Below are 24,616 nucleotides of genomic sequence, written 5' to 3'. Positions count from 1 at the left end.
TTCCTACAAAGAAAACACCAGGACCAGATGCCTTCACAGGTGAATTCTACTGAACATTTAACAAAAGCATTTAACAATGCTTCCCAAACTCTTCCAAAAAATTGAAGAGGAAGAAACTCATTCTCATAGAATCATTTTTATATACTAATACCAAAATAAAAAATATCGCAAGAAAACCAGACTGCAATCTTTCATGTATAGACATAAAAATCTTCCAAAAAATATATTAACAATCCAAACCCAGCAACACATAAAAATAAGAATTATACCCATGGTCAGGTGGGATTTATCCCAGGAATGCAAGGTTGGTTCAACAGACCAAAAAATAAATCAATTGATGAAATATACACTATATTAATAAAGAGAAAGCATATGATCATCTCAATTGATGCAGGAAAAGCATTTGACAAAAATCCAATCCCCTTTCATGGTAAAAAAAAAAAAAACACTCAACAAACTAGAAACAGAAGGGAACTCCCTCACCCTGGTAAAGGGCATGGACACAGAGCCCGAGGTCAGGAGCAAGACCTTCCCCACATCCATTCAGTGCTTTACGGAGGAAGGCTCCAGCCAGGGCAATGAAACAAGAAAAAGAAACAAAATGCATCAGATTGGAAAAGAAGATGGAAATAACTTATTTTTATGTAGAAAACCCTCAGGAGTCCCAACAAACACACTCATTAGAGTAACAAACGAGTCAGCGAGGTTGCAGGACACAAGACAGATACACAGAAGCCAGCCGTACATGGAAGACTATGCACTGGCAACGTGCCATCCGAAAATTAAGAAAGGAGTTCCGTTTACAATGGCATCAAAAAGAATAAACTGTTCAGGAATAAATTTAACAAAAAGAATTGTAAGATCTGTGCACTGAAAACTACAAAAACAGCATGGAAAGAAACTGAAAACCTTAAATGCATGGAAAACTACCCTGTGTCCGCTAATTGGGAGCATAACATTAGGGGGCCAACCTCCCACACTGGCCCAGGGAACCGACACAATCCCTGTCCAAATCCCAGCTGCCTTGTTTGTAGCCATCGACCAGCCGATCCCAAAATTTAAACAGAAAGACAGTGAACCCAAAATAACCAAAACAGTGTTGACCAAGATGATTTCAAACTTACCACAAACCACAGTCATGAAGACGGAGGGGTCCTGGCACAAAGACAGACAGACAGACCAATGGAACAGAACAGAGCCCAGGAATAACCCTTATGCTAGGGTCAGCTGGTCAGCGCCAGGGTGCCCAAACCTTCAGTGGGAGAGAAACGGTCTTTCAAAAACTGGACAACCGGACATCCACGTGCAAGAGAAACATGGCACACCTCTGCCTCACACCACAAACAAAAATTAACTCCAAATGGATCAAATATAAGAGCTAAAGCCATAAACGTCTTAGAAGAGAACATGGTCTTAAATGTGCATCGTGCGCCACCTAAAATCACCTCGTGCACAAAATTGGGGGCCTCTGGTCTCCTGTGGTCTAACCCACAGTCACCTGACGGGGGGCACCAAGATGCTGTGTGAGGTCGTGGACCATCAGAGCACGCCTCCCCCAAAACAGGGCTGCAGCAAGGGGACACCTGGGTGTGCACTCTGACGTGAGAACGACAGCGAACTAACCAAGGAACAAACGGACCTGGGGAGACCCGGCCATCGCCACGGCCCTGCAGGCCGCCTCGGGTCCGGGTCTGGCGTGTCCGTCGCTGCTCCTGGAGACAGTCCCAGGGGTGCTGTTCGGATGACCCTGGCTCTGGTGCTGGGGGAGGGCAGAGGGGAGTTGGCACTGCCAGGCCATGATGGGGGGGACAAGGCGGGAGCCCTGGACCAGAAAAAACTGGGAAAGTGCCTGCCTCTAAGGTCAGGCAGAGTTCACTGCGCCTGTGTTACTGAGCCGAGACTGTTGACAAGGTACAGGGCCTCCAGCCCAGGTGGCAGCCGCCTCCCCAGGAGCACAGGTCCTGGCAAGTCTGCGGCAGCCTGTCTCTCTCCGGAAGCATGGCTGTGAAAAGGCCTGGAGCCCCTCTGGGAGCTCAAGGAAACCTCAGACCCCAGTGAGGCGTGGGGGGTGTTCTCCAGATTGACACCGGCCTGTTCCCCCTTAGGGCCCTGAGCTGGGACTAGGAAAGACTCTGGAACAGTTTGGCAGAGGCCAGGGTCCCAGTGCCTGTCCCCAGCCAACCCCAACAGAGGTCCACCCTCAAGCCCCTAGAGGCGTCCCTTGTCCCGTGGAACCACCCTGGGCTGCCACAGGATGACACCCAGTCAGGCCCGCGCATGGCCCGGTACACCAGCAGCACATCTGGGTGGTGCCGCAGTAAGAGCCAGATGGGCTCTGAGCCCAGCCTCCCTGCCCAGGGCCTCTGATGGCCCAAGGCAGCAAAGGGCACTGCCAGCCCAGAGCCTAGAAGGGCTGACGAGGGCAGGCTGCCCCAGGGGCACGTGCTCCTGCTGGTCAGGAAGACGTGAGGTCTGACAAGGTGGGCATGAGGGTCCCAGAGTCCCCCAGGTAAGGGATGGGGCTGACGGCCCACGCTCCACGGCGGGGGCTGGGTGGGCAGGATTGTAGCCTCATGGAGCTCTGCCGCCCAGGCCTGGAGCTGCCAGGTGTCCCCTGCCCGGGTACTGCCTGAGGGAAGCTTGGAGGGGAGAGGTGTTTCTGTCTGTCTGTCTGTCTGCCCCGCACACCAGGACCACAAAGGGCCTTCCAGGGAGTGCAGAGCCAGGTGGCAGGGAGGACCCTGGCAGGGAGGGGGTGCTCAGGCTGCGGGCGCTGCAGCTAGTGTCTGGTGCGTGGCGGGGACGTCCTCCCAGGAACGCTGCCCACTGATCGGCAGGCCAGGGGCCAGACGGTGAATACTCCACATTTTTTGGCAGTTCAAGGGCCTGGTTGGAAACAGTCAGTTTTATTCTGCAGAAACCACACGCTTTGCGTCCCAGGCCCCTCAGGGAGTGGGGGTGGATTCCAGCCTAGGCCACGGGTGGGAGGGGTGGAGAATGTGGGGTGACAAGCCAGCTCCTGCATACTGCAGGCACCTCCAAGGCCAGGCTGGGTCCTGGCCCCCAACCCAGGGGTGAACCGGAAGCTCCTGGGTCAGTACAGTAACAATTTGGGATCGAGGCCCCCGGGGTCCCCAAGAACCAGGCTCTGAGCAAACAGCCTGCTGCCCCCTTCGGGGACAACCTGGGGACCCAGAGACTTAGGCCTCAGCCCTGCCTCCAAGGGTCCAGGCTGCTGTGGAGAAAACACGGCCCCAGGAAGACACTGTCAGCTGCAGGAGGCATGAGCAGGGCAAGGTGGCCCCGATGTCCAACCCAGGGAGGAGAGGAGCAGCGAAGTCCCCAGCCTCTCATCTGGGGTCGCCTGGCCCACCCCTCATCTCAGCTCCATACTCTCAGTCCTGGGGTCTGGCGTTAGCCCAGGGCTCACACTCCCTTGTCTGCGGAGCAGCTCCATCCTACCCCCTCTGTGTGACAGGTGTGGGGTGAGGACCCCAAGACTCCCTCCCAGTACAAGGCCAGCGACAGTTTCCCAGAACAGAGAAATGACCCACCCACCAAGGTCATATGGCAAGGTCATCCAAAGTCATGAGACACCCAAGGTTTCGTGGTGAGATGCCCAAGGTTACACTGCTGGTTGGTCCAGGGCAGGGGAGAGCCCAGCAAAGCCACATCCTCGCACCCCACCCGGCGGCCCCAACTTGTGGCTGAAGGATCAGAGCCTCCCGCCCGCCCAGGTGGGATGAGATGCTCCCTCAGCTCTCCAGCCACTGGGCCGTGAGGCTGGCAGGAAGCACCTGGAGATCCCTCCGCAGGCAGGGCCTGCCCAGGTTTCCAACTTCATTCTCAGGGCAGGATTCTAAGCAGTGCAGGAGGTGGGTGTGCTAGAAAGTGCAGGTGACACATGACCCCCAGGGACGGCCACAGCAGAGAGACTGGGACACAGCCAGAGCTGTGGGGACAGTGGCCTGCACTGTGGTTTTGGACACATCTGTGCTACAGCATCCTCCTACACGGGTGTCCCTCAGCACCCTGACCCCTTTCACCTTGTTAATTTAAATTGACATTCTTTGAGGTTAAATCTCGTATCACTATCAGAGCATGAGAACGAGTTGGGTTTTTAAGGCATCACTCAGTTGATACAGACCCATCCCAGCCAGGGGCACTTCCCACCTGGCTAACACCTCCACTGGAAACCAAGGCCCCATGAGACAGAATGACCCCTCAGACACGCCTGCTGTCCCCTCACCCCCCAAAAGTCAGTGTCCCATCACTGCTCTTCTCTCAGGGTCCTCCAAGGTTAAGGACATGCTGAGGGCACCACTCCCTGTCTCTAGATGGGCTGGAGGGACCGGAAGATGACTGCGCCCAGAGATGGTCTGAGCCTGGCCGGGGCCAGCAGCTGGAGGATGGGACACAGCACCCGGCAGCCAGGAGGGACAGCCGCTCTCCAGCCAGGCTCACTCGCCTCACAGACTGGACACAGAGGCCTGGATAGAAAGGGAGGTGGCCCCACGACAGGGCACACCCATCACCTGGAACCTGGGCCTCACAACTCCTGACAAAATCTCCCACACAAGGACAGGTGTGACCAGGTGACCACGGGTCTCCAAGCAGGTGGACAGGTGGACAGGTGGACAGGGTACCGCCCCCGAGCTTCCTTGATGTTGGGCCCAGAGCTGCAGAAACGAGGACCTGCAGGGGCAGGCGGGACACAGTTCTGCATACGGAGGCAGCCAACCCCGAGGCCCAGCAGGGCCCCAGGCCCCCCACCTCCTCTGCCCTCGGCATGGCCGACCGCGCTCTGCCTGAGCCGCAGCCCACACGGAGGCCCTGACAGAGGCCCCTGGCTCAAGGGCACGGGGCTCAAGGACTGTAAAGAGCCAGCCCAGCCGCACCCAGGTGCAGCCCAGGGTGCCGGTGCCGGATGGGAAATGCTGGGAATGCAGGGCAAAGCCTGCAGCTGCGTGGGTGCGGCCCCCCGACCAGCTGCAGCGCAGCAGGGCAGCCAGCAGACACAAGGCACCACTGCCACCAGCTTCCTCGGGCACCTGGACCTCTCCTGGTGGCACTTTCTCCTCATGAGCACACACGGCTTTCCTGCCACATCGCTTCAACGGGGTAGGCCACTCATCAGCCAGTGTCACGCAAAGAAAAACTGAGCGGTGTTCTCGGGTGTCACGGAACATACACACAAATGACACGTCTACACATCTAACATCAGACATGTTCACAGGCAGTGTTGCGAACAGCAAGGGGCCTGGGGCAGGTCCGCCCACCCACGCCAGGGGTGCTGCACTCCAGGGGTCCAGCGAGAACCAGGGGACACAGCCGACGTTCCCACCCCTCCTCCCCCAGCCCACCGAGGCATTGTTCCGGGAACCAGACGGAGAAAATGTGCCAGAGGAATTTCTTTATAAAAAATCTTCCAGATGCAGCGACAACCCCTTGGGGAACAAGGATCTTTATGGCCACAGGAGCCTGGTGGCCTCGAGGACGGGGACAGCAGTGTTCACTGGCTCTCGTGTGGGGACAGTGAGGTCAACCACTTCTGGATTAAAATCCTCCATGATCCACGTGGCTGCTCTGACAGGTGCACAGCCTCCATCTCCACGCGGCCACATGCACCGGCGAGGCGGCTTCTCTGGCCCACTCCCACCAGGCTCGAGTCCCGAGGGCAGGCCGCGTCCTAAGTTCTGGTCGTGGGGCCGGCCCGGAGGCGGTCACCTCCCAGTTACCACCAGGAGCCCCGGCCGCTGCACCGCAGGCCAAGACCAGAGGCAGAGCCAAGACTCAGTTACCCAGCTAGGAAGACACGACCACAAAATGAGTTTCATGTGCATGGGCTTTGTTGGTGGGGTTTTTTTCCATTTTGGTTAAAAAAAACAAAAACATAGCAGGCTCTCAGGTATATAAAACTGGTAATATTAGATAAAAATACAAACGTCACCTTTACAAAACAAAAACAAAAAAAACAACACACACACATTTCTCTTGAGTACACATTAAGCATAACATCTTACCAAAAATAAAGAATTTGGGTTGTGTCCAAGCGTGGGCAGCAGGAGCCACGTCCCACGGCCACGCTGTGGCCATCGGCGGGAGCTCCGGGGACAAGGAGACGGGGCCGCCTTTGATTGGTTCACGCATAGTTCTCTCGAAATGGCTTAAATTAAAAAGCAACATGAGCTAGGGCCAGGGAGAAACACGTAGAGCCAGAAACATTTAGGAAATGATGCATAGGCGGGTATACCATGTTTATTTAATACATCTTATTTGTTTGCATCCTGCTAGGAAAGATACCTTCTCACTGTCCTGTTACAGCAGCCTGGTGTTATCGGTGTCAATGTCATCCAAGAGATAATTTAAAAAAAAAAAAAAAAAAGCTAGGCAGAGAGTAAAAAGGAAAGCTTAATAATCACTTTATGGTGTAAAAAACAAAAAAACAAAAAAACCCACTTAAGGCTCTCAGGAAGGTTCTGTATAGACTTAAACACTACAGCGAGGAGATATGGTTTCTAAAGTCCCGCGGCGGTTCCCAGACGCTCCGGCTCCTGCGCGCCCCGCGAGCTGCGGCACCCGGCCCGTCTCCCAGGAAGGGCAGGCCCCATCCGCGTCCTTGGCAGAAGCACCTGCGACCACCCTGGACAGAATCCATCGGCCAGGCGCCCGCCGCTTCTGTCCCACAGGGCGCCCCTCCTCTCCCACGACTGTTTAGGTATTTCTGAGTCAGCTCTGTCCGTCATGCTCTGTGGTTTTGTTTGCGCGCTCTCTTTTTTTGACAAGGAAGCTTCTTACTGTCTCACCGAGTGCTACAATACTTGCTTTGATGTCACATTAAACAAACGTACACTGTCTCTTTGTTCTCCAGGGTGCGCATGGAGACAGTTTTTCACGAAGGGGAACAAAGACCGCACGCTGGCAATAAGCACCGTACAGAGTAGGTTCAGGAATGTAACGCGCCATGTACATCCGTGTCCCGGGAAAGGGCTGCTAGCTTATCCTCACCTCACATCTGCAGGGAGAGGGAGAGAGTCAGAGACGGGACCGCGAGCGCCTCACCCAGAGTGAGTGCGCAGCCCAGGGCGCGTGCGCACGCGTGTCCACACACAGCGGCAAGTCTTAGGATTTGTCCTTCTCGTGAAATTTTTCAGTCCGCATGTGGCTCGTTACCCTTTAGCATCCTGCCCAGAGCTGGGACCCGGTTCTCAGAATCTCACGAAAGAACAGGGCTCGGGAGTGCGCCCCACTCTGCCACTGCACACAGGGAAACCGAGGCCCAGAAAGGTCCTTTTGTCGTTCTCCTCACCTGCCTCGTCCCTGCAGCCTAGGGCTTGCTGTGATTCCTGGAGCTCTGGCAGCCACACTGGGCCACGAGGCAACCCTTCGGACGGACACCGCCAGCCAGGGGTCTCTGCGACCAGGCGGACGTGCGCTGAGCTGAGCTGAGAGCAGCTCCCTGCCATGCCACCTCACCTGCCCACTGCCCACTCTAACACTGTACCACCCACATGCCCAGAGCCCGAATGCCAGCAGGGCCTGGGAGAGCGGGGACCCCGCCTCGCACTGTGGGGTCTCTGTCATCAGCTGGCTCAGAGGCCAGAGCCCAGTGGTCTGTAGACTAGATGCAGACGGCACAAACCACCACCCCGCAGCACACCCCCTTGGGTCGTCCACATGGGCCTTTCCTCCCCAGAGGATCCTCACGAATGCACCTGACTCACAGGCATCAAAAGCTGACCTGGCAGCTTCCTGCAGCCACACTGCCAGCCGCAACCCAGGCTCTCGGACACCTGTCTCTAAGAATTCCTCTCACCACTATTTATTTTGGGTGCCATGGACCAGAGACAAGGACCAGGCTCTCCAGAGCCAGACAGGCCAACACCAAGGATCAGGAAGGCTTGAAACTGCCTCCTCCAGGCTGACTGTGGTTGCCCAGATCCCATTTTCTTCTGGGGAGCAGCATGTCTCTCTAAAAGACTATTTCCGAGGCTCCCCTGCAGCCGAGGATGGCTAATCAGATCAAAGTGGAAGTCGCTGGGTGGGAGTTCTCTAAGGGGGTTGCTCTACCCACCTTCCCACCTTACTCTCTTCCGGCCTGGAGTGTGGATGTTATTTCTGGAGCTTTAGCAGCCATTTTGGGCCACGAGGCACCTGAGGACGGACAGCACCAGTCCTGGATAGAAGAGGGCCCCTGACGACACCTCGAGATCGCCTTACTTGCTCTGGTCTCCGTCTTTACACATCAGTCATGAATGTCAACCTTAAAGGATCTGCTCAGCCTTAGACAACCCTTAACTGCCATGTCTCTAAACCTGTTTTTTCACCTGTCAAATGAGGTGGGTAACCTGCCTAAGCTGATCCCACTGCTGCCCAGGACCCCTAATCAGTACACTCATGAGACGCCTTTGTCCCCCAACACAAAGACCAAAGCCAGAGCAGGGCCTCGGGACCGAAGGGCCGTGGGTCAGGCTTCCACGGGGCAGGAGGGGAAGGGTGGGGGCGGGAGCAGGAGACCCACAGCCCAGCCAGACACCAGAAGCTCGCAGAGCAATCAAGGCCAATCATTGCGTCCTCGCCGGGAGATTGCCCATGATCGGTGGTCACGCCGCCCGCGGGCCGTGGCCCCTCCGTGTGGCCCCCGCCACAGCGCCTACCTGGTCGGCGGGTTAGGTGGGCTTTAACCTCTTTCTTTTCCGCTTTCTACCTGACTCCCTACGCCTTCCTGTTAACAGAAGGGCAGGGAGGTGAGCGGGCCCGAGAGGGCTGTCCGGTGGGCGCCGACGACAAACACCTGAGCTGCTCGCCTTTCGGGAAGAGCCCTCCTGGTTCCCTGGGGCAGCCGCCTCTGGGCAATCTGTCCGCAGGGGAGGCCAAGAGCCCCACTGGCAACGCTGCGGCCAGCGGCCCAGCACCCACCTCCCCACCTGGGAGGAGACCCAACTCAAACTCGTCTCCCCTAATGACCCCAACCGGCCGACCGGCCAGGGCCGGAGACTTAAAACGCACACCCTACCCCTCCTCACTCCAGCCTGAACCTCTCCTGCCAGAGCCACACAGCTCGGCCACCTCCCCGCCGATGCCCATGGGTGGCAGGCTCTGGCCCAGCGGGTCCCCAGGGCACGCTGGCCAGTCAGCAAGCGGCTGAGTGGGCTCACGGCAGCCCAAATCCCACCACCCCCCGAGCCCCGCTTCACTGCAGCCCCAGAAGCCAGACCAAGGACCCTTTGGTAACTGGTAACAGCAGCGAGGAGACTGCTTACCTGTCTCCTCTTCTCGGTAATCGGGGTTCAGGCTGGTGGGCATGCACGTGCACTCCAGGTGCTCCTCCAGCCTCACCTGGACTTCTTTTAACTTTGGCTTCTTCCTGACGTACTCCACCTTGGCCACCTGCCAGAGACAACAGACCCAGCCATGGAGGCTGCCTCGCCCCACTAGGCAGCAGGGAGCCTAACCTCTAACCTCCAACCTCCGACCTCCTCCTAGTGGGAAAGGCTGGAGGAGTGCCGGGTGAAAAACAAGCTTCGGACGGCATTTGCGGTCTGGTTCCACTTAACCTTAAAATAAACCCCACCTGCATCTGGGCCGGTCTGAAGGATGTGCTTCAAGGTGGGAGCTTGGGGGTGGGGTGAGGGAAGGTGTTTGATTCCATGGTTTAGGGGCATCTGGGGCAAGGACAATGTTCCCCAATGTGCACTTGGCTATTACTGGGGGGAAGCCTTAGCCAAGCACAGGGCAAAGCTGCTGTGTGTATTCGCTGCCCAGGCATCACCCTCCCTCCTGTCTGCAGCCCAAGGAGGAACCAGCCTGGCCCCAGGACCCACAACTAGGCTGTCAGGGTCTGGATGAGATGGACTCCAGACCAGGACCCTAAAGGCTTCAGGCCACATGACCAGCCCCACGGGGACCCCTCCCCCCCAGGGCGGCTGGGCCAGGCCACCCCATAGCCTCAGTCCCAGGCATGAGGTCTCCTCACGGCCCCAGGCCACAGGTCTCTCTGGACTTGGAGGGAATGTGGGCAGAGACCCGGGGCCGTCACAGGAGTTGGTGCCCTTCAGTTCCGGGAAAATCACCACCACCCATCCACGGGCCTCACCAGCCGGGCACTCTGGACACAGAACTACATGGTGGGCCTCACCCTCCCCAAGGAGCTGCAGGAGGAAATGGCCCCGAGGCACAAGTCCAGGCAGTCGAGAAGGGGGATAGAAGTCTAATCCCCACGGACTCCAGGGAACTGGCTTGTCTGTCCTGGGAACACAGCTCCACCCTCCACAGTCATACACATACATGCACATGAACACACGCCTGATCACAGGACCTCAGCGACACACACACCTGGCTCGCAGACTTCCAGTGCAGCCAGTGAGCACCACCAGGCGCCGTGCCTCCCTCGCTCCCACCCAGTTTATGGACAAGGAAACGGGTGACAGGCGTTAGAGACGTGACCCTTCCGGCCACTCCCTGCAGCCACAGTGGGCTCCATCCCCAAAGGCCCACAGCCTGGCTCTGGCCCCCAGCAGGAACCACTGCAGCCCCTGCTCGCCCCAGGCCCCCACCCAAGGAGCCAGGCCCATGGCGGACACGCCCTCTTTGCCACTTGGGGCCCAGCCCTCAGGATACCCACTCCATCCGCTCACTGTCCACCTGGGAAAACTGAGGCAGAAAGGGAGCAGAGCCCACAGGTTTCACCTTGAGCATGTAGAGGGGCCACCCAGAGCTGGCAGGGGGCCTGAGGCAGAAGACCCGGCCCCAGGACAGCTGGGAAGGGGCGGAGGAAGATGGTGACTTCCCGAGCTCCTCTGCAGAGGCCTGGAGTCCAGAAGCCAGATGACCTGGGGAAGAGGGGTCAGCCCTGCACCCAGCAACTGGGGACCCATCCCACAGACAAGCTAGTCTTAAGGCTCATCCAGACGCAGCCACGGCCACTCAGCCACATGAACGCTTAACCCTCCATGCAGAATGCTGGACACCTGGCCGTCAGCCATGTTAAGTGGTTCACAGTGCTTGGCCTTGGGCGTGAATGCCGTGGCCAGGTATGAGCTGCGCGGGGGGCAGCCAGGCCAGGTTTGGAGCCAGGCCTGGGAGGTTTCCTAAACCGAGAATGAAGAGAAGCCGACCTCCAAGGCCTGGGACAGGGTCACCCATCCACTTGCCCTTTCCCCAGGGACAGAGCATGAGAAAAAAGTCCGTGGGCCCTGTGAGCAGAGCCTCTGCCTTCCCATCTGCAAAATGGGAACATGGGCCACAGGGACATGGTGAGGAATAAACATGGTCACTCATGTAGAAGAGCCTGGAGCTTGGGACTGAGCCACCTTCCGGAGTGACCCCGGTTGTCCCCTTTCACACAGGGCCCCATCTTACCGAAATCAGCCCCCAGGTGCCAAGTCTGGAGAGGCCAGCCAGCTGCCCCGAGTAGGGGAGTGGGATTCATGAGGGCATTGGGTGGGGTGCACCTCAAAAAGCCTCCTGAGGGGGCTGAAGACCCACCTGCACCCCGGCCACCTGGCCAGCCCCCCTCAAATCAGGAACAAGTGTGCCTGGGCAATAACTGGGTGTCCAGCTCCCTGACCCTCCCCTACCCCAGAGCCCAAGCATCTGGGACCCAAAGGCCAGCCCCACACCCTGCCACAGCTCCTGGCTCTGAGCGTCCACGCACCCTCCTCCACGGGGGCCTTCCTACCACCCTTGGCCTCTGCTGGGGACATGGGAGGCTGGGGCAGACGGGCAGTTGTCCTGCTCTTGGTCCCATGACTCACTCAGTTTCCTCTGTGGGGCAGATGCTGGGACCCAGCTCAGCCAAGACCCCTGGACTCCTGGGCATGGGGGGGGGGGCAAGGAGTTCACCGCGGGGGGAGGGTGGACGCTCCAGAGACACCTCCCTGCCCAGACCCCTTGGCAAAGCCCACACAATACTGGCTGCTTCAGGTCGGGAAGCCCCTCTTCAGAGGGCCCATTTTATCAAAGAAAAACAAACAGCGATTTACGATGCACCTGCTTCTGGGTCCCGAGGATTCTTCACACCTGTGACCTCATGGGCGCCCCGCACCTCTGTCTGGGCAGGAAATGGCTACATTTCCTCCCACGAACATGCTGTGAATATTACGTTCTCAGACCAGCTGGGTCCACAGAATGAGACATCTACATTCTAGGGACCCCATTCCCGGAACCTTGTCCCCCAGACCCACACTGGAGCCCAAGTGGGGTTCCCACGTCCCTCCCTTCCCCCTCTGCTTGCATCTCAGTGTCCAGGCTGCACCTTAGGAAGAGACACTCCAACTCCCACTGCTGAGGGCACTTGTGTCATGAACCACAGGCAAATGCACCCTAGGACCCAGCAGCGATGTGACCCCTGCTAGACAGGGGAGGCCGGGCGCCCCAGGCTGGGCTGCCAAGGCAGGGTACCTCCCCCCCGGGAGGGCCGGGAGAGCCACACCGTATGGGGGGCCACCAGGTTAGGTCCTGGCTGGCGCGAGTCAGGGCAGAGCAGCGTCGGTGTGAGCAGCAGCTAACTGAGCCCCACAGCTGCCCTGGGGGGGCTCAAGTCTGCCCACTTTACAGCTGAGGTAACTGAGGCAGCAGCCGAGACTTCTTTCCTGGAGAAGAAGGCGGCCAGACCTGGAAACAGCAGAGGCTCTGAGCTCGTCCTTAACCGGGCGACTTCCTAAGTCCAGAAAATCTGTCCCCTCGGGTGTGACGGCTCCAGAGCCCACTGCTCCAGACAGGGAATTCCCGTGTCCCCTCCACAGACCAACAGCCATCTAGAACTGAAGCCAACCCCAGCGTCATGCGGACATACCTCCCCTGGTTTAACAGACAGAGTGGGGGGCCTCCCAACCCACTGGCTACAGCCCAACATGGGCCCAGGAATAGTGACTCTGGGCCTGAAGCCCGATGAGCAGTGTTCCGGGGGCCGTGCCCCGCTTCCCAAGGCCCACGGCGCTGGCCTTCCTGACCGCTGGGGCTCTCCCCACACAAGCACAGGCATCCCTGCCCACTGGGGAGGGACTCGGAGGCTCTTACTTGAGAACTTCACCCCAGAGCCACCATGTCCTCCCTCAGGCCCTTTACTGGACCCACACAGCCATGAAGTCCCAAAGTGCCCCCAAATCCATCCATAGGGTGCAGAGGCCCATCCTGGGTACCCTGGGCGGACCCACCAGACCTGCCTTCCAGGAAGTCCAGCAAAGCAGGGCTGGGTGCTGGCTCTGGCCACCTGGGGGCTGCCCAGGTTCATTTACTAACGGACTTCAGTTCACACCCACAGGTGGTCCTCAAACAAAATGGGCCAAATCTGCCGCGTCCTGTAGTTTCCCACACAGGAGATGTTCTCACAGCTGCTCCTTCACCCTGACCCCACAGTGGGCCACCTGCAAGGGCCAGGGGACCTGAGCCGCTGGGGGCCCCACCGAGTCATGGCCACCACTGTCCTAACCCTGAGACTTGGGCCTGGGGGAGACAGGATCAGAGGTAAGCAGGGTCCAGGTGTTGGCCCACATCGGGGGAACAAGGAAGGACATGCTCCTCAAGGAAGCAGATAGCAAGTGCTGATCTGGAAACAGCAAGCCCAGCTCAGGGAAGTCGACCCCTCAGAACCCAGCTCACCTCTGAAGTCAGCTGTCCCCTGGCTACCCTGGGGGGCCTATGGGGATGCTGGGGACCCTGCCTATAGATGCTTCCATCAAGGGGAAGGGGGGCCAGGTCCCTGAGGACAGGTGAGCCCTCCCCAAGGCCCCACACCTGTGACCTCACGGAGATGAAAGAGGGGGGCTGGCCATTGACACCCCAGCACGTCCAGACATCTGGGGCCTGGGAGCCACTGGGCAGCTGCCAGCCGAGCTCCTACTGGACAGCTCACCCTCCTGGGCCTCAATGGGGTGACCAGGCCCAGCCTGACTGTTATCTTCTTTTATAAGAGGCCTTTATGAACCAAAAGGCCAGAAAACCAGGAAGGTACCTTCTCCGGCAAAGGCCACCCACCTGCCCGGCACCCACCACTCAGGCATCAGTCACGGACGCCGGGGGCCTGCTCTGCCTCAACCCCAAAGGGAGCGGGAACAGCTTCCTGGCCCAGCCAGCTGCCTCCACAATGGGCCTCCTGTTCCCACTGACCCTTTGTCCCCTTTCTGCCAGGACCCCAATGTCTGGGACCGGATGTTTTCCTGCCAACCCTCGGACGGGTGGGCAGGGACGAGCAGGGCGGGGCATGGGTATGGAACCCAGCCACCTGGCCTCCAGATGCAGAAAGGAACCCCTCTGTCCCCTCTTGGGCTGACCATGACCCTGTCTGGGCAGACGAAGGCCTGTGGGGCCTGTGCCCCAGGCAGAGACACACCCCTCTTGGAAGGGGCCCGGCCCCACTCACCCACCCTGCTGCTGGGCATCCAGAGGCCTGAGTGAGGCCCCCCACCTGAGAGCAGCGTGAGGAGCCAGCGCCCCGGGCGGCTAGCACTGGGAACACCTCGCGTGTCGGCCGGCTGTGTAGACCATGGGGCAATAGGCCGAGGAATGTGCTTACTCAGCTCCCAAGTGGGGCAGAGGCCTCATCCCCAAGGTCGGTCAAGTCCTAGTTATGGGTCTAAATGGCCTTCTCACATGACAAGTGGACCGGACGGCTACGTGGTCCTTCACCAAGGAAGTTTTCTCCCCTGCACCTTGCGGGGAGGCCGGGGACCGACACTGAGAGGCTGTCCTGGTGGGGCACCAAGGGTGTGAAATAACTTGTAGTCGAGGATGAGTTCTAACGCACCCCCAGACACGCACCTTCAACCAGGACAGCGGGCCCACCTGCCAGTGAGGCTCAGTGGGAGGGTGCAGGCCCGCTGCCCAGGGAAGGACCCAAGCCCAGGGCCCTAACCCACCCAGAGCCTAGACGGGGAGCAGCCAGCCTCTCCAGTCTCGGCCTTACTCCTGAGAAGACAGGAGACACCCCAGAGCCTCCCTCCAGCCCTGTCCTTCTGTAAAGGGCCACGCAGGGACTAAGTCCATGCTCAGAAAGCCTCCCTGGCAAGCAAGAGGGCCCTGCCCCAGGCTCTCGAGGGAGGGCCACAGCCCAGCCACCCAGTCGCATGCTTCAGGCCCATTTCACAGATGAGGCAAGCTGGCAGGGGGACCAAGGCCCCAACAGGAGCTTCCAGCCACTGGGCCAAAAGCCAGCCCGTTTGGCCACCAGGAGTGACCTAAAGGAGAACCCCCCCGGACTCCGGAGGGGACAAAGACCCCTATGTTACACCCCCGCATCTCCCCACCCCAGTGCTGCCCCGGAGGTCGCCTCAGCCGGCCCTGTCTGAGAGACAGGAGGGCTCAGGCTCCAGGTGCACACAGGTGGGGGTGAGGGTAGCCAGCCCCCACCACCTGTCCCTCCTGAAACAAGGGGAAAGGCCTGGCCCGAAGCACCTCAGAGGGACCCTCCCGGAGAAACACTCCATCGACACATACAGCCCAAGAGAAGGGGGGTCCCCCCGATTTACAGGCAACGTGCCCAGAGCCCACACCAGCAACCCTGCCTGTCTCCTGTGTCTTGGGGAGAGGCTTTGGGGTCAGTGCAGGCTGAGGGGACCCGACCTCGTCTGCCACCACCACAGCCCCCACCAAGGTGTCTGCAAGAAGATTTCTTCCTTCCCGCTGTATCCTCCAGAGGCTGTGTGTGGTGCAGGGAAACCCAGACAGACACCCCCCCGAACGGGAGAGAGGACCCACGGCCCAGCTCTTGCCCACCCACGGCGGCCCGCCCCCCCCGGGCCGGGATGCCCGGGCTCCCTCGGGGCCGAGGGCTCACCTTGACGCTGCGGTGGTGCACGCGGGACGGCTGGCACCGGACGCTGCTGGTGTTGCAGCAGCCAGTGCAGCGTCTCACCTCCACGCACGGTGGCCAGATCAGGAAGTTGGCAGATGTGGGGTCCACCTGGCTCCGAGGTATCTCGTAAATGACCGTCCTGGTCTTGCAGACGGCAGGAACAGCTTCCTCTGCAGGGGAAGAGCCCTGGTGAGTGTGGAGGCCACTCCAGTCCCTGCTGACCGCGCCCCCACGGACCCTCACCCCCGCGGGCTGCAGCAGCTCTGGGAGTGTGGCTGCTGCTCCCTCCAATGTATGTCACTCGGCCCCAGGGCCCCCAACCCCCCACAACAGGCTGCTGCTGAGCTCGAGGGCCAGTGGGGAGACCCCAGGGGAAGGACACAGCCAGCAAAGGGGACTGAGTGACACTAGGGCCAAGACTGGCGGGAAGTCCCATGGGTCCACGGAGGGTAGGGAGTGTGCAGCCGGGGACAGAATGGAAACAGGCTGACAGGCAGGTGGGGCTGGTGGAGGTATGGACAAACGGAAACCGAGGCCGGGAACCCTAGACAGCTGGGTGGGCAAATAGGACACAGCTGAGCACACTGCCATGTCCCCAGAACCAGGTCCCACTCTAGGCAGGGGCAAACCCACCCAGGAGCCGGCCCCTGCCTTCAGGGATCACACCCAGGCTGCTCTGCACCATCCCTTCTGGCCCGCTGTCACGACCGGAGCAGCCACGGGGGCCGGGGGAGGCGTGTCACAGCAAGGGACAGGAACAAGCCCCGCCCAGGCTCCCAGCCCCCTAGGCCTGACACCTGCTCCTGAAAGGTGACCTGGAAGCCACCCACCATGAGGCCACCCGCCGGTGACAAGGGCTCCTTCAAGGAGGAACTGGCTCTTTTCTGCTGTGCTCCTCAGCACAGGTCAACCAGTCCAGCCCAGAGCCCTCAACTCCTTACAGACACCAGGGTGGGGCTGACAGATGAGAAGCCCAGCCCTGGACCCCGGCTCACAGGCCGCCGGGCATTGTGTAATGGCCGCCCGGTGACTGGCCACCAGGAAGCCCCGCGACCACCTACCAAAGCTGCTGCCCCAGCAACACTCAGGGCCCCGGGACCCGAGCCAGAGCTGGAAGGAGCCTGCCCTGGGTGTGGAGGGCCCACCACGCACCCCCCAACTGCTCGCAGCCAGCATGGAGCGGGGCGCTCCCTCTGCAGATGAGAGGAGCCGAGACGCAGCTGAAAGACCACATGCTCTGCCTTCACCGTGCCAGGGGGGTGTCAGCTGTCACATGCCCTCCTCATACGGGGCGAGGAGACCTCCCAAGAGCCCTGGGAGACTCGGGACGCTGCACCTCGGAGAACAGGCCACCCAACCGGGAAGTCTGGAAGCTGGAGGTCTGGCTGTCCCAGCACCTGCCAGGGAACCTGACCAGATGGGCCAGGGGTGGAGCGAGGGACAGGCCTTTTGTCCAGTCCCTTATTTTGCTCAAGGAGGCTCCCTCCCCCACTGACACAGACAGGCCTTCCTAGAGGACGCCCCAGCCCGAGGGAGCTTGTAATTGGTCTGAAGGATGTGATCTGTCTGGTCACAACAGTAAATGTCACCTGGGAAGGGCCTGATTAGCTTAACTAGGAATCATTCACCCACAGACCACGCTCAAAGGTAGAAGCTACAAACCCATCTTCTCAGAGGAAACTAAAGCTCAGGCAGGAGTCACCTGCCTAAGGTCACAGTCAGGGTCACAGGCAGCAGCCCAAGTAAGCAGGGGGACCCCAATGGCATGGGGCTGGATGGGCCATGGCCCCAACTGCCCCTGGGGGGCAAAGAGGTGCAGAGCCCCTCAGAGCCCCACCAGCCAGCAGACCTGAGCTGCTCTGTGCAAGGGACAAGAACCGACATCCCTAAACCCATGATGAGGTGGAGCCCGAGGAGCCAAGCCCAACGGGGTGGGGGCACAGAAAGGGGGCCTCTGTGAGCAGCCTGCCGGGCTCGGCACGGCTGCACCCAGGTCTGCGGCTCACAGCCAGGAGCACCCAGGGCTCCACACGAGAAGCTGGAAATGAAACACGCCGTCTCCCAGCGAGGCCTCCTGGAGAGCAGGCCCCAACAAGACCGGCACTTAAGGAATTTATGACGGCTCCCTCTCCAGGGACTCTCGGCAGGGCCAGGCTGGGGCAGGGAGACAACCCCCCTGCAGGAGGGAGGAGCCCCTGAGCAGGCTGGGCCTTTGTCTTAAGGAGGAAGGAGGGAAGGCTCCCCGGAGGCCCCTCTCCAGGCCCCCAGCTCACCAATGCTCCTCTTCCTCCGAATGGGCACGGGCCGCTTCTCAGGTGCGTGCTTGGTGGCGCGGCCCCCGTGGACTCTCAGGCTGCTCTCCAGGGCATCCTCAGCCCCTAAGGGTACAGAGAAGAAACAGTGACTAGCTGGCCCCCCAGGTGCGTCCACAGCACTTCCTGCAGCTCAGCCCCACCCTCACTCCCCAAGATGGAGGGGTCCCCTGGGAGACCCTCCATTCCCACACAGTGTCCAAATGTGCAGGGGATGAAAGATTCCCAGCTGCCAAAAACATCCCACCAATCTCCACAAAGCCGACACAAGGTCCCCAACGTGTGGCACCCTCGCCGCACCTCACAGCAAAGCCGTGGCCCTGCGGGGAAGGGCTGCAGGGTCTCCCCTGTGGTGCCTCCTCCCAGGATGCCCAGGCGAAGACTGAACCAGGTAGGGAAGCCCAAGGCTGGCCCTCCTGGTCTGTAGGACCCAGAACCAAGAGGCGAGCCGCTCCCAGCAGGCCCACCTCCCAGACGGCACCCTGGACGGGGCTGAATTGAGGACGAGCAACGCGGGTGCTGCTGGACTTGGTGTGCCCGTGTCTCCCACTCCGTCCCTCACTACACCAACCCTGACAGTGCCCTAACCCTCGAGGGCACCGGAAGCAAGGCCAGATGGCTGGCTGACAGCCAAACCCCACTGTTTCCGAAGCCAGTCCACTGAGGTGAGGCCCCCGAGAATCACAAGAGGCCTCCCACTTGGCGTGAGCAAGGACTGACTGCAGGACTGAGACAGGAGTCCTGGTGACCGATGCAGGCAGCCTGCAGGGAGGAAAGGCCTTCGCCACCAAGTACTACGATCGCAGAGCAAGCTGGGGGAGAGGCAGCCACAAAGCAGCAGGGCCAGAGCTAAGATCAGAACTGGACCCTAGTCCCCCGGGCTGACCAGAGCCCCTCCAAACTCACACCCCCTGCCTCTCCTCCCCCGGGGCCCTCAGGTCTCTCAGGAATGAGGGAAAAGGTGGGTGGAAGGAACAGTCCTGCCACCTGCCATTTGGCCAAACCCAGCCCACTGATCCTGCCCACCCCTGGAAAAAGTGGCCACCTGGCCTTACTGCCTTTGCCCCCAGACCTACCTGGGGAGGTCTTTTCTCTTCTCCCCCTCCATCCCAGCCTCCCCAATAGATAACCAGGGGCAAAGGGGCCCTGAGAGGACGGTTCCAGCAGCCAAGAGCTGCAGCAGCTGCCCAAAGATACCCTCCTCCTCCTCTGCCACCTCCTCGCCTCCCCAGGAGTGACCTGGCCCCCTCCCTGGTGCCTGGCCCATGGAGGCCCCAGTGACTGCTCGCTCATTCTAAACGAAAACCGAGCACCATGCCTAACGTGCAAACGGCAAAAAACGCGCTCTTTTGAAGTCTGAGCAGATCCCAACTTTCACTTAAAATGACTCAACGTTCCACTGCCACTATTTTTTTGAGACCCAAAATAAGATCAGAACAGAACTACTCATGCTATAAGAATTTCCCATCAATCCACTGCTACAAGAAGCACTCTTTCACGAAAAAGTGACATTTATGAGTCATGTCCTGGTGGTGGCCATCTTGCTATCGCCAAATCAGAGAGCAGCTGGCCCGTTCTCTGTTCTAGGAGAGAATTCAGCAACATCGGCTCCCACCTTCCGATGCCTCACTACAGCCCAGCACCAATCGCTCTCCCCAATGCCTAGGGTCTCCTGTGCATGCGGTGGACACCCCAACCTCTCTGAGCCTGAGGCCCATGAGATGGAATGATGAGCAGAGAGAAACACTGGCAGGACCCCGTGTCCACACTCAGCCCACACTCCCGCCCGGGCCTCCTCCTGCCTAATAAATGGAGATGACAATGGGCCTCCCAGTTCACCCACGGGCTGAAATCTGAAATCTGAACCGGCTTTGGAGACAAGAGACTGGGTTGAAACAGCTTCTGGTCAAGCAGGCCCACCCTCTGCCCCCGATCAAGATGGGTGGTCAGCAAACCAGCCAGACCGAGGGATCCGGGGAAGCAGCCGGCGACCCGTGAATCATACCCTGCGACTGCTCTGAGGACAGCTGACCCAGTGGTTTCCCTTTTGTCTTTTGTGCACAGAAAAGGAGTCCTCCAGCCACCAGTCCTGGTGGAGTGTTAATGGCCCGAGATGGGATATTCATGTATTGCTTCCTCGATGACCTGTGGGCACTGGGCCAGACAGCTTGGAGCACAAAGCTCCCTCGGCCACCGTGCTGCAGGGTTTAACCTCAACACACTGGACAAACAAACTCCACACACGTGGAAGACCAACTCCCCTGCACTCCCGCACACACTCTCTCCAAATGCGGGAATCCTATGCCTCAGGGCCTCCAACCACACCTGGGAGGAGTAGCAGCTTAGTTTTCTCGCCAGAGAAATGGGAATGCAGCGGGCCCACTGGGAGGGGCCCAAAATCCCACAAGCCAACCACAGAGCTCCGTCCACAGGAGGGAGGAGCCACTCAGTTTAAAAAGCCTCTTTTCCACTTTTTGGGCTTTAGCTTCAGGCTCAGGTCAATCTGGGAGCCCCCCCTCCCCCCTAGAGATACAAAGGCAGCTGATTGTGGGTGGGTTTCGCCGCACCCCAGCCTCTTCCTCACTGACCCCAGATGGACCCACAACGGACCAAGTGGGAGTCCTGGGCCTGGAGAGCAACTTGATCTTCCACAGCTGCTCACAACCTTCCCAGCAGCCCACTGTGGCTCACTCTCCACTTCTGGCGGGAACAGGGATTTGGGGAAGACCCCTCCCCCCCACTCCCGACAAGTTCTAGAAGCAACAGGTGCAACCCCTGTGCTCAGGCCAAAGACTGTGGTCTCCTCTGGTTTTCAGCTTCCCCATCTGAGAAAGGGGAGGCCACCGAGACAAACACTTCGGTGTGTGCGTCACAAAGGACGCCCTAGGGAAGATCCTAGAGGCCCTCCTCTGTTCTCACCCAAAATCTCCCAGGCACAAAAAGTCTGACAGGTAGACAGGGGCAGGTGAACCAAGCTCCCACTCCCGGGGGGTAGGAGGTAGGTGAGCTCCTGGGGCTTGTTATGAGGAGGCAATTTGAAACCAGCTGAGAAATTGCTGGTGAATCCCGGCTTTTTTTGGTTTAGACCCCCCCCTTCACCCCCAAAGAGGCTCTGGGCCAGAAGCCCCCAAGTCAGGAATGCTATCCGAATAGCTCCTGAAGCAATGCTAAAAGCATTCGTGGTGGGGGTGGGGGGAGGCGGGGCTGCAGAAACCTGAATAAGAATGGTCCCCGCAGAAAGTCAATGGCCCATTTCCCGGTGTCTTCCCAAAGCCCTCCTGCAAGCAGGCCCAGCTCTCCACGGGCCTCACTTGAAGCCAGAAAAAAAAGCCATGGAACCTTCTCTGGGAGGCAGTCTCCCCACTCTCCCAAATCCACAGGGACCTGCAGAATGCAGGCCAGCGCTTTCCTGGCTCACCAAAAACAAACCCTTCTCCCCAGGGCTACACATCAAGGGGCAGATAAAAATCCCCCCCGCCCCAGGCTCCAAGTGAAACTCTACCCCCTTCCCGATAAGGATCAGCCAAAGGATTTCCTGGGTCAAGAAACTACAGAAACCGCCGGCCTCGCTGGAAGATGGTCTTGGCACGAAATGAAAACAGTTCAGGCCTCTCCACCACCATAATTAGGTACAAATTTCCAAATGGCCGGACCTTGTGATTTCCCTCAATTCCCCCACCCCCACCTCTTCTCCAGGGCAGTTTTCAGCAAGAAATCTTTTCACCGATCCTCCCGCCCACCCCGCCGCCTTCCCTGGACAAGTTCATGTTGGGCCCTGTTTTAACTCAGTTAATAGTGAGTTTTCCGATTTGAGCGTTTCCCCAGTTAACGCTGACACTGGAATTTCCACGCTACCCACACCTGGGCCAGAATCCTTGCCCTCCTCCCAGAGGGGGCTCTCTCTGGTCCGCACCCCAGCAAAGCCACCCAGCACCCCCTGGCTCCCCTTCCCCAGCCACCCTGATCCCCACCACCTTTGCCCATCCAGGTCCAGCCGAACTGCAGCGGACCCTCGCTTCACAAATAAACTTGTCTACAGTGGCTGGGCTCCAGGGCCTGAGGCTGAGCCCCCCAAATAGTCCCCAAGCAGCAGATGTGTCCAAGGCGCGCCTTTTTTATTGGCTTGGGAAAGAGAGACGAATCGGCCTCCAGCAACCAGGAAACCCCCGCCCCGCGCAGGACGGAGCGGGGCACGTTCCCGGGGGTGCGAAGGGACCCGACCTGGGAGGCCCCGCCAGGGCGCTGCGCCCTCCCCCGGCCGAGGCGGCCGCGGCGGGCGCACCTGGCCGGGCGCCGGCGCCCTCTAGGCGCTGAACTCTCGGCGACACCCGCCGCGGCTCCGCGGCGAAAACAACCCGGCGGGCGGGCGGGCGGGCGGCCGCCGGCAGAGAAAGTGGTGATTGGAAGAGAAACTCCTGACTCATCCGCCTGCGCTTTATGGCCGGGTTGGAGTCTGACCTTTCGGTGCGCTCCTGCGCTGCGCCCGCGACCCGCCCGCCCGCGCAGGGAAGGGGCGCGATTTACCTACGGAGTCTATCTCCAGGAGCCGCTGCAGGTCCCGGATGCTGTGGATCTGACTGTGCGCCAGCCGCTCGATGACCTCGCGGGGGATCTCGGCCTCCTGCAAGCAGACCCACGGCGTCAGCGCCCGCGCCCGCTCCGCCGGCCCGGGGCGCTCCCGGGCCCCACGCGGGACCGCCCCGCGAGCCCCCGACCGCGCCGGGCCGCGGAGTCCGCGGCGGGGGGTGGGGCTCCGCGAGACCCCAATTCTCGGTCCCCATCCGTTGCTGCCCTTTGCAAAAATAACCCAAAAGACCCGCCCATCTCCAAATTTTCAAACAAAAGCCCCCCACGCCGGCCCCTGCGCCCCGCGTGTCAGTTACAGGCGGTGTGGGGGCGACGAGGGGCCCGGGGAGTTTCTGATTTAATAGTGGAATCAACACGCAGGGCGAGCAAGTTGAAATGCGTCACGGCTCGGCGCCCGAGTCGCGGCAGCCCCAACACGCACCCCGCCGGGGCTCGAACCCCACGCCGCGGGGCCCGCGAGCGGGGAGGGTCTCCGGCTCGCGAACGCGCGCGCACGCCCACCCCGCCCCCGCTCCGGCCCGGCCGCGGCCCTAGCGCCGACCGGGCGCCCCGAGTCCGGCCGGCGGCCACGGAGGCTGCGGGGTGGGCGGGCGGGCGGGGGTCTGCCGCCCTGGCTCCGGTGCCCGCCCAGCCCGCCCCGCGCCCGGCCTCCCCACCCCGTCCCGATTTCCAGGGGATCGGGGCTGCCGGGGGCCTCAAGCACGAAGTTCCCACGGCAGGGGCTGGGAGAGTCATTCATCACGGCGAGCTCGGGGGCTCGGGGTTCGAGGCGGGGGCTCGGGTGGGGAGAGGCCGGCTGCGGGGGGCGCGCGCCCGCCCGCTCGGCCACCTGTAAGCAGGCCCAGGGCGGGCGGCACCGCGCCGGCCCAGCCGCCCAGCGGGCAGGGGACCGGGGACCCGGGGCCGCGGCGCTGCGCTGCCCACCGGGCTGCGGGGGGCCCGCCGGTCTCCCCGCCGCTCCTCCGGGTCCCCGGCTCCACGGCTCACACACCCCCTTCCGCGTTCCCTGCACCCCGACACCGCACTGCCCGCCGCGCCCAGGCTCCCTCCCCGGAGAGGAGCCCGCGCCCCCCGAAGTTTCTCCCCACGCGTGCACCGCCGCCACTCCGCGCCTCCTCGGCAGAGCGACGCGGCACGCTGGAAACTCACGGCGCGCTCGGGCACGGCAGGGACAGCCCGGTGGGCAACGTTCAAAAGCGACCCCGGCAGGGACCGAACCGCGCTCCGCGGGGCCCGAGCCGGCGCCCCGCCCGCGGGGGGCGTGCGCGGGGCCGCCGGCGAGCGGTGGGCGCGGGGCCGGCACCCACCTCGGCCAGGGCATGGGCGAGGCATCCGCAGCCGAGCAGCAGCAGGCAAGCCCAGGTCCTCATCGCGTCCCGAGGCGCTGGCGGCTCGGCGAGGAGGCGAGGCCGCGGGGCGGGCGCTCCAGCCGGGCTCCTGCGGCGGCGAGATTCAGTACCATCCCTCAGGGAGCGCGGCCCCAGGGTGGCGGGGAGCGCGGGCGGGCGGAGCGCGCCGGCGGGTCGGGAGCGGGCGGCGCCGGCGCGGAGCGAGGGGAGTGCGCGCCCGCCGCCCGTCGCGCCGGGATCTCCTGGGCCGCCGGGTAGGGGGTGGGGACAGGCGGGGCGGGGGCGGGGGCTGGGCCTCTCCCGCGGTGCGTCCCCGGTGCCGGCCGCCGCGCTCGCTCCCGGGCGCAGGCTCCGAGCCACCCGGCCGGCGGAGCCGCACGGTTGCGGGCGTCGGCCCCGAGAGGAGGCGCCCGGAGCGAGGCCGCCGCCGCCGCGCTGCCCCGCCCGTCACCTGTCTGAGCGCCCGGCCAGGCCCGGCCTCGGGCTCGCGCGCTCGCTGCGGGCTGCGGGCGGCCCCGCGCGCCCACCGCCGGCCCCGCGCTCGCCTCCGGCCTCTCCTCGCCGCCGCCGCCGGC

The 24,616-nt window shown here is 61.1% G+C and overlaps 1 protein-coding gene across 2 annotated transcripts; it reads right to left on the bottom strand.

Moving 5' to 3' along the window:
- Positions 1–5,831: 5,831 nt before the first annotated feature.
- PDGFA (platelet derived growth factor subunit A) lies at positions 5,832–24,175 on the bottom strand. Of its 2 annotated transcripts, none has more exons than XM_087817053.1 (6): positions 24,000–24,171; positions 22,630–22,726; positions 18,067–18,171; positions 15,776–15,963; positions 9,264–9,390; positions 5,832–7,015 (listed from the first exon to the last, which is right to left on the bottom strand). In XM_087817053.1, the coding sequence occupies exons 1-6, from the start codon at positions 24,060–24,062 to the stop codon at positions 7,005–7,007; spliced, it is 591 nt and encodes a 196-aa protein (XP_087673179.1). In that variant the 5' UTR covers positions 24,063–24,171; the 3' UTR covers positions 5,832–7,004. The 2 variants fall into 2 exon arrangements, with proteins under 2 accessions (XP_087673179.1, XP_087673181.1); XM_087817055.1 differs by lacking the exon at positions 5,832–7,015 and adding an exon at positions 8,670–8,725 and having other exon boundaries at positions 24,000–24,175.
- Between the last annotated feature and the right edge of the window lie 441 nt (positions 24,176–24,616).

The sequence above is a fragment of the Miniopterus natalensis genome, chromosome 4 (assembly GCF_054644295.1).
Source record: "Miniopterus natalensis isolate mMinNat1 chromosome 4, mMinNat1.hap1, whole genome shotgun sequence".
Taxonomy (NCBI): Eukaryota; Metazoa; Chordata; class Mammalia; order Chiroptera; family Miniopteridae; genus Miniopterus; species Miniopterus natalensis.
Note: the sequence above shows the minus strand (reverse complement) of the source record. Positions and strands in the feature narration are given on the sequence as shown.

What these genes read in the sequence shown, in the direction of transcription:
- PDGFA (XM_087817055.1), bottom strand. Translation starts at nt 24,062, where the DNA reads ATGAGGACCTGGGCTTGCCTGCTGCTGCTCGGCTGCGGATGCCTCGCC. An exon ending in TCGCCCATGCCCTGGCCGAG is followed by an intron (nt 22,727 to 23,999) that starts GTGGGTGCCGGC and finishes GTCTGCTTGCAG; the next exon opens with GAGGCCGAGATCCCCCGCGA. An exon ending in TGCACCACCGCAGCGTCAAG is followed by an intron (nt 9,391 to 15,775) that starts GTGAGCCCTCGG and finishes TGTCTCTGGCAG; the next exon opens with GTGGCCAAGGTGGAGTACGT.